We start from the raw sequence: 9,655 nt of genomic DNA on the forward strand, positions 1-9,655 counted from the left end.
TAGTATTCATCTTTTTAGTGATTTCAACCACCTCATTATTCGTCGGAAGAAATTTCATCTACTTCTTCCTTTTAGTGTTCAGCTTTTTGGTGTTTTCAACCACCACATTATTCGTCGGAAGAAATTTCATCCATTTCTTCTTTTTATGGTTCAGCTTTTTAGTGTTTTCAACCACCTTATTATTCATGGGAAAAAATTTCATTCATTTCTTTCTTTTAGTGTTCAGCTTTTTAGTGTTTTCAACCACTTCATTATTCGTCGGAAAAAATTTCATTTACTTCTTCCTTTTAGTGTTCAGCTTTTTGGTGTTTTAAACCACCTCATTATTCGTCGGAAGAAATTTCATCTATTTCTTCCTTTTAGTGTTCAGCTTTTTAGTTACTTCAATCACCCAACCACCCGCCGAAAGAAATTTCATTTTCAACCACCTCATTATTCGTCGGAAGAAATTTCATTCATTTCTTTCTTTTAGTGTTCTGCTTTTTAGTGTTTTCAACCACCTCATTATTCGTCGCAGGAAATTTCCTCCATTTCTTCCTTTTAGTGTTCAGCTTTTTAGTGTTTTCAACCACCTCATTATTCGTCGGAAGAAATTTCATCCATTTCTTCCTTTTAGTATTCATCTTTTTAGTGATTTCAACCACCTCATTATTCGTCGGAAGAAATTTCATCTACTTCTTTCTTTTAGTGTTCAGCTTTTTAGTGATTTCAACCACCTCATTATTCGTCGGAAGAAATTTCATCCACTTCTTCCTTTTAGTATTCATCTTTTTAGTGATTTCAACCACCTCATTATTCGTCGGAAGAAATTTCATCTACTTCTTCCTTTTAGTGTTCAGCTTTTTAGTGTTTTCAACCACCTCATTATTCTTCGGAAGAAATTTCATCCATTTCTTCTTTTTATGGTTCAGCTTTCTAGTGTTTTCAACCACCTTATTATTCGTGGGAAAAAATTTCATTCATTTCTTTCTTTTAGTGTTCAGCTTTTTAGTGTTTTCAACCACTTCATTATTCGTCGGAAAAAATTTCATTTACTTCTTCCTTTTAGTGTTCAGCTTTTTGGTGTTTTCAACCATCTCATTATTCGTCGGAAGAAATTTCATCCATTTCTTCTTTTTATGGTTCAGCTTTTTAGTGTTTTCAGCCACCTTATTATTCGTGGGAAAAAATTTCATTCATTTCTTTCTTTTAGTGTTCAGCTTTTTAGTGTTTTCAACCACTTCATTATTCGTCGGAAAAAATTTCATTTACTTCTTCCTTTTAGTGTTCAGCTCATTATTCGTCGGAAGAAATTTCATTCATTTCTTTATTTTAGTGTTCAGCTTTTTAGTGTTATCAACCACCTCATTATTCGTCGGAAGAAATTTCATCCATTTCTTCCTTTTAGTGTTCTGCTTTTTAGTGTTTTCAACCACCTCATTATTCGTCGCAGGAAATTTCCTCCATTTCTTCCTTTTAGTGTTCAGCTTTTTAGTGTTTTCAACCACCTCATTATTCGTCGGAAGAAATTTCATCCATTTCTTCCTTTTAGTATTCATCTTTTTAGTGATTTCAACCACCTCATTATTCGTCGGAAGAAATTTCATCTACTTCTTCCTTTTAGTGTTCAGCTTTTTAGTGATTTCAACCACCTCATTATTCGTCGGAAGAAATTTCATATACTTCTTCCTTTTAGTATTCATCTTTTTAGTGATTTCAACCACCTCATTATTCGTCGGAAGAAATTTCATCCACTTCTTCCTTTTAGTATTCATCTTTTTAGTGATTTCAACCACCTCATTATTCGTCGGAAGAAATTTCATTTACTTCTTCCTTTTAGTGTTCAGCTTTTTGGTGTTTTCAACCACCTCATTATTCGTCGGAAGAAATTTCATCTATTTCTTCCTTTTAGTGTTCAGCTTTTTAGTTACTTCAATCACCCAACCACCCGCCGAAAGAAATTTCATTTTCAACCACCTCATTATTCGTCGGAAGAAATTTCATTCATTTCTTTCTTTTATTGTTCAGCTTTTTAGTGTTATCAACCGCCTCATTATTCGTCGGAAGAAATTTCATCCATTTCTTCCTTTTAGTGTTCTGCTTTTTAGTGTTTTCAACCACCTCATTATTCGTCGCAGGAAATTTCCTCCATTTCTTCTTTTTAGTGTTCAGCTTTTTAGTGTTTTCAACCACCTCATTATTCGTCGGAAGAAATTTCATCCATTTCTTCCTTTTAGTATTCATCTTTTTAGTGATTTCAACCACCTCATTATTCGTCGGAAGAAATTTTATCTACTTCTTCCTTTTAGTGTTCAGCTTTTTAGTGATTTCAACCACCTCATTATTCGTCGGAAGAAATTTCATATACTTCTTCCTTTTAGTATTCATCTTTTTAGTGATTTCAACCACCTCATTATTCGTCGGAAGAAATTTCATCCACTTCTTCCTTTTAGTATTCATCTTTTTAGTGATTTCAACCACCTCATTATTCGTCGGAAGAAATTTCATCTACTTCTTCCTTTTAGTGTTCAGCTTTTTAGTGTTTTCAACCACCTCATTACTCGTCGGAAGAAATTTCATCCATTTCTTCCTTTTAGTGTTCAGCTTTTTAGTGTTTTCAACCACCTCATTATTCGTCGGAAGAAATTTCATCCATTTCTTCCTTTTAGTGTTCAGCTTTTTAGTTACTCCAATCACCCAACCACCCGCCGAAAGAAATTTCATTTTCAACCACCTCATTATTCGTCGGAAGAAATTTCATTCATTTCTTCCTTTCAGTGTTCAGTGTTCTGCTTTTTAGTGTTTCCAACCACCTCATTATTTGTTGGAAGAAATTTCATTCATTTCTTCCTTTTAGTGTTCAGTGTTCAGCTTTTTAGTGTTTTCAACCACCTCATTATTCGCCGGAAGAAATTTCATCTATTTCTTCCTTTTAGTGTTCAGCTTTTTAGTTACTTCAATCACCCAACCACCCGCCGAAAGAAATTTCATTTTCAACCACCTCATTATTCGTCGGAAGAAATTTCATCCATTTCTTCCTTTTAGTGTTCAGTGTTCAGCTTTTTAGTGTTTTCAACCACCTCATTATTCGTTGGAAGCAATTTCATTCATTTCTTTCTTTTAGTGTTCAGCTTTTTAGTGTTATCAACCACCTCATTATTCGTCGGAAGAAATTTCATCCATTTCTTCCTTTTAGTGTTCAGCTTTTTAGTGTTTTCAACCACCTCATTATTCGTCGCAGGAAATTTCCTCCATTTCTTCCCTTTAGTGTTCAGCTTTTTAGTGTTTTCAACCACCTCATTATTCGTCGGAAGAAATTTCATCCATTTCTTCCTTTTAGTGTTCAGCTTTTTAGTGTTTTCAACCACCTCATTATTCGTCGGAAGAAATTTCATCCATTTCTTTCTTTTAGTGTTCAGCTTTTTAGTGTTTTCAACCACCTCATTATTCGTCGGAAGAAATTTCATCCATTTCTTCCTTTTAGTGTTCAGCTTTTTAGTGTTATCAACCACCTCATTATTCGTCGGAAGAAATTTCTCCATTTCTTCCTTTTAGTGTTCAGCTTTTTAGTGTTTTCAACCGCCTCATTATTCGTCGGAAGAAATTTCATCCGATTCTTCCTTTTAGTGTTCAGCTTTTTAGTGTTTTCAACCACCTCATTATTCGTCGAAAGAAATTTCATTCATTTCTTCCTTTTAGTGTTCAGCGTTTTAGTTTTTATTATTTTTTCATCTTTGGGAACACTCCAACTTTCGGAAATCATCCACTTCATCCGTTTCTTCTTTCAGCTTTTTAGTGTTGTCCGGATAATTGCTACAATTTGTTAGGTAAAAGCCCCGTGCGCCAATAGGGTGCTTAACGTTTCTATTTTTCGAACTGAAACCGATAGTTAGACAGATATCCCATAAACTCTCGATGACAACATGGTCAATGAAGACAGCCAGGGTGGTTTTAAATTTAGCCTTCTAATGTAAAATCGGCAAATTTACAGTTGAAAAAAATCACAGCTATGGTATTTGGAGGCGTCCCGCTTTTAGGTCACAGAAATTTGGTAACCCTAAATTTAGCTATTCTGTCAATGACCATGGAGTGCTTTTTTCGGAATTACTCTGAGAGGTCTATAAAAACTAAGATCTGTTATGTAACTATGTCTAATGACGTACAACAACTCGGCCATTGGTGCAATGTACCAAGGGCCATTGACAACCTCCTCAACACCTTCCTTGTCCAGGAATCTGAACGAGTTGAACAGGGTAATCCTGTAACCAATCCTATTAATTTGTAACATGGTTGAGTCATTTTTTGTCTGTCCGATATAAACAAAAAAATCCTATCACAAGTCACAACATAAGAAAAAGACGAAAAAAGTTTAGCATGGTTTTCATTTTATTTTATACATTAATTAGATGCTATAATTCACATAACCTCATATAAACAGTGCAACGAACAGAAGCGGGGAAGATTAAAAACAAGTAGATACACGCACATATGTAGGCTAATCACCATCAAAGACAAAGCAATGTATCAATTATGGAAATATAGCTTCATATTTCGAATAACGTCATGTTGGAAGTGATTCACGTTTCGTACAAAACGGTTCGATACTGCATTACTAAATATAACCACTTCTTAGTCGAGTTCGAAATTATGTCGGGCAAAAAATGCACCACAATGCATGTGTATTGGTCATGAAATTTTGAAGAATTATTATCTCATGTATATGATCAATTATATGAGTCATTACAGCTTCCTAGATTCTTGCAAACTAACTTGTGAATATATGTCTATTGCGGAAATTGCCGCCTTATTCTGTTGTTGAAAGTAAATTTGTGGACAAAGACAGTTGTGGTTGAAGACTAAAACAATCAATTTCACTTTTCGCACAAAAACTGCAGGGGTGTGGAACAAGACAAGTCATTTAGGTTCCATGGAGCGTTTCGTTGTAAATGTACGCAATCCTCGTTCCCAGAGTTGTCCGGTTGAATCGTGTTCCCCCAATAGGTATTTTTCTCAGTTGAAGTTACCCCGTCTTGCCAAACAAACTTGCCTTCTTGTTGAATGTCATCCAAACCAATCCAAGTGCCGAGTCTTGATTCTTTGATCAGTGGCATTATTTCACTGTTAAGAAAATATTGTATGAAGATTATACAATCGCAATTCTTTTTTTACTAATTGGGCATCTAAGCTGGAGGTGATTAATTCAACTTGGAAGAATTGCTCATAATCTAAGATAAGATGCTTTTACTAGCCAAGTAACATGAATTTTGTTGGGAGAGTTGGATGAAAGCAGACGTTGTCGAAGCAGTTGTAAATGGTTCCAGACTAAAGGTACATGATCACCATTATAAACATATACACCATAGTCCAACGTGAAATAGTTCGAGATGTCGAAGTAGACTGAAATATGGAACATGCTACTTATGCCAATGACTGGTGGCGTTAACTTGATGTGCACATACGGCCATAAATATACATATACAGCCATTTTAATTACGGTATGTATAGCCTACAGGCAGGGGCGTGTCAACATTTCTGCTGCCCAGGGCGAGTTTCGGATAATGATGCCCTGTATACCCAATATCAAAAATAATTTGGGGTATCAACGAATTATAGATGTTGTTATACATGAGAATAAATAAATAAAAGGTCAAGTAAGAGCGAAATATTGGTATTATACTATTATTTTTAAAATCATCATTAACTAAGCAACAAACTCACCCCTATAACGTACTACCCGGGCCCCTACGGCCCCCCTTCAGACACTCCCTGCCTATAAGATAGTCAATCGATTTTAGTAGCAGGGATAGCGCTGTGTTTGTAATTTTAGAGTTACACCCTGTACATTTATCGAGTTATCGCGAAAAGGTACTATGATACACTTTGCATTTTCTTGAAGTTCGGTTGGTGCACGATAGTTTGAACGTACAGTTATAGCCTAATTATGGAATCATAATACCCCACAACAAACGTCATGTCGAAGAATGTGTGGGTAACAACAATGACATAAATAAACTACTGTTAGGACATTGGTAGTCATTGGAAACAAACTGATCAAAACAAAGTTTATTATAAACTATCTTGCATATGGTTCAACTCGAGAGGTATCTCGAGATAATTTTTGTTAGGTGCAGCTAACTTCGCTGACAAGATGTGATTTTATTGTTTCGCTTAGTAATATTTCGTGTATTTAGTTTAAAGTAACCAAAGTATTCGTGCCTGAAAACCAACGAAAATAAATAGCCTACAGATACTCATTGACAGAGGCTAATTCACAGACTATAATGACAATCAAACCAGCAATATTATTCCTGATTTAAAGAAGTTGTTTTCCATTGATAGAATTTGAAAAAGTCAATGTGCAAACATTTTAGATTGAATAAAAATACGTATGTGCATTTGACTGTCATATGTTTTTAAAATCTTATACAAAGTTTAAAGTGCAGTTATTCAAAATACTATATTAGGAGGAAACTGAAAAGTGCCGCCATCTGCTAACTTCCGTGCTATTGATCCCGAAACAACAGCAAACTGCTACGTTGCATAATACAGTTTTAATTACTGATATTTCTAGCTCCCGAGTGCGGGATCATTTCCTAGTTCAATAGTGAGTAATCGACATAAACACTATTTTAGCGTTAGTCGTTATAACATTTACGTTAATAAACCATTAAGTATAAGGAAGTAATCTGCAGATCTTTTCAATGCAAAAAATAACCGGTAATCTAACTTGATTTTACATGTGACATGAGAGTAATGATCGAATATATGAACACAAAGGTCGCGCGTTGATGCAATAATCTGAGATGCTAGTTTTGTAAAAAGTTTTTAAATATTACACCAATTGTAAAATGTTAATTACCCAGAATACTATATGACTGCCTTCAATAAAACGCGAGGCCTTCGGCTTCTGTGGCCACGATGTGTCGTGCACAATCCAAAACCCCACATAACTCGTAAGTGGCCACTGTTAATGTAATCAATAACCTTTTGAAAAATTTACTTCGTAATCATTTGTTTCAAATTTACTTTCCTGTTTTCTCTTCACTGTACTCTTTTCTATTACGTTCATAGGAATTTTTGTTTCAATTTTCATAGCATGTCCCTGATCTTTAAAATCGCTAGATCTCTGGGCACTACTATACATCAAATTGAAGTATTCTAAACCGAGCTACCTCAAAGTTTTGGCGATATGTAGCCCGTTAAGAGGTTGACTACCAATTCAAGAGCCCGAGCCCGTATGGAGCATTTTGAGAACCTTTGTCCTGAACAATTTTTGGCTGTTTATTATATATTTACCTGAAAACTGTACGATTCCGGATTCCAGCCGAAGCGAGACCTGCGCCATGTTTCTTGCACTCCAATTGGGCATTTCCGTATGTCACTCCCTCACGGAACAGCTTATATGAAAAGCCATTGATTGCTGGATACCAAGTTGTTTTTTTGTATACATCTTGTCGTAGTTGTTTGATGATATCTGATGACAATGACACAAGTTTTTTAGTCATTTACTCACCAAAGGCGCTCAAAATTCAGCTTTTTAACCAGTTAAGCATTGATATTTGATTATAGTGTTTTAAATGTCTATATACAGTTGATTTAAGTATATAGATGAATTAAACATAATGCATTTTCTGTCCAAATGATTTATGTTGAAAATACCACAACGGGATTGGGCAACGTGAGATTTTTTAAAATCAATCGACAAATTGGCAAATCTGAACCTGCAGACACAAAGCATACTACAACTGCTAATCATATTGGTAGGTTAGATATTTACCAGACGAGATAGTCATCATGCAATATAGTAAAATTAGACAAATTTTTCAGTTTAACAAAATATGATTTTGGGCGGCCAGCTAGTAACTAGCTATCTTTTGAAGAGAAACGAACGATAGATGAGGATGACTTTGTTGATAAACAAGTTAACAATATTATAATATTTTTATATATTACCATCCGCATTTGGATTCTGGCAGGATCCTTCCGATATCAGACGACCGTCTCTCAACTTACGCACACACGGTTCTTCACCTGAATATATATAAATTGCTGTATTTACAATACTTTTTCGAGGCAAGGAAAGAGTTGTAAAACATGATGACGTAAATTAATGAATGAAGCTAAAACTGCGTAAACTGTTTCCATCGGTCGCAATAAGCAATTACAAAAACAATAGAGCAGCGGTTCTCACACTTATTAAGCCGCGCCCCCATTTTTAGAATATGTCAAATCTTGCGCCAGAAAAAAAAATAGCTAACAATAGCTAGAAATAACACATAGCAAGGCGAAAGTATGTTTTATTCAAAAAACACAATAAAAATACGTGGATGGAGCGTAAATATCCAAAATAAAGAAATGTGAATATGCAAAATATGGTGGGCCAGACCAAATATTTAGCTTCACATCCATTTAATAAATTGTCTACGCCCCCTTCTACCTTCTGAGAAACACTGCCATAGAGCATTCTCTGTTTTACAGCGCAAACGAGAACACTTATAGTCCAGTTCAAACGTTTTAAAAACAAAACTTGTCAATAAAAAGGTTAAATTATTTATACGCATATATAGTTCAAGGACAATATTCTATCATTTTTACAAACTTTCAATAGCGCAAACTTTTATCAGTAGAAAGTTTGCTGAATGTCAATCCTGAAAACGACTCAATATTAATTTCACTCACCTTTCAGTAACTCTGGAGCAAGAGAAAATAACCAGATGAAAAGAAGACAGGTTTTAATATTGCAATCCATTTACCTGTTTCTAGTTGTGTGATGTGCAGTTTAAAGTGTGATAAATTTTTCACCTGTAAATTAATAAACTGGTTTATAAATTGTGAATTTATGAATTAAAAACCTAGTTACTGAATTATTAAAATTGGAATGTTTATTAAATCATTCAACATCCACAATCCTTCGAGATGTTTCATTTATTAAAAAATATCTGTCTACGAATTACAATTTAAATTCCGATAGCTTACGATATTTTAAGAATTTCCCTTTTAGCAACTTTCATCTAAATATTTCAATTTATTCTAAATATTCTGGTGCTACCATGGCGTGGGGAATACTAAATCATAGCGAGATCTCAAATTATTGATTAAGCTTGGTGTCTATTGCTGCATTCTTGAATGAATATAAACTATCTCTATACGTTTTAGCAGTAAACACCTTATTTGACTTAACCTCAAGACTGTACCTATGTTAGGGACACATAGTGATATATATATATATATATATATATATATATATATGGGGATAGACCTCACGATAAGAAGTAATAATATTTAATCTTCTTCGCGAAATTTCAGCAAAGCAAAACGAATATTATATGATGTGAATTATATTTAAATCACACAGGCGTAGAAACAAGGACAGCCAAAAATAAAATGAGTCGATATTCACCAGCGCATGTAATATATCCGAATTTAAAAAGTTTGTGCGCCTGGATAATAATGTGCATTGAGCGTTCACGTTAGGTTTTTTCCCTTTAGTAATTGTTCCCAGAATGATCAAGGAAGTAAATGACCGATGGAACATTTGCTATATATATATAGTTATTATGTCATTTCCTAACTGTGATCATTTTTTGAGGCGTTGAACTTGAAGGATGGGTGTTTCACCCTGACATATATCAAGTTCTGTGTCATAAACAACTCGTTTGCACTTTCTAGTACATAC

General features: G+C 34.5%; 1 protein-coding gene across 1 annotated transcript; it reads right to left on the bottom strand.

Moving 5' to 3' along the window:
• Positions 1-4,353: 4,353 nt before the first annotated feature.
• LOC120329392 (alpha-N-acetylgalactosamine-specific lectin-like) lies at positions 4,354-9,046 on the bottom strand. Its single transcript, XM_039396001.2, has 4 exons — positions 8,659-9,046; positions 7,933-8,010; positions 7,276-7,453; positions 4,354-5,097 (listed from the first exon to the last, which is right to left on the bottom strand). The coding sequence occupies exons 1-4, from the start codon at positions 8,726-8,728 to the stop codon at positions 4,851-4,853; spliced, it is 573 nt and encodes a 190-aa protein (XP_039251935.2). The 5' UTR covers positions 8,729-9,046; the 3' UTR covers positions 4,354-4,850.
• Positions 9,047-9,655: the final 609 nt, after the last annotated feature.

Source organism: Styela clava, chromosome 12 (assembly GCF_964204865.1).
Source record: "Styela clava chromosome 12, kaStyClav1.hap1.2, whole genome shotgun sequence".
Classification (NCBI taxonomy): domain Eukaryota; kingdom Metazoa; phylum Chordata; class Ascidiacea; order Stolidobranchia; family Styelidae; genus Styela; species Styela clava.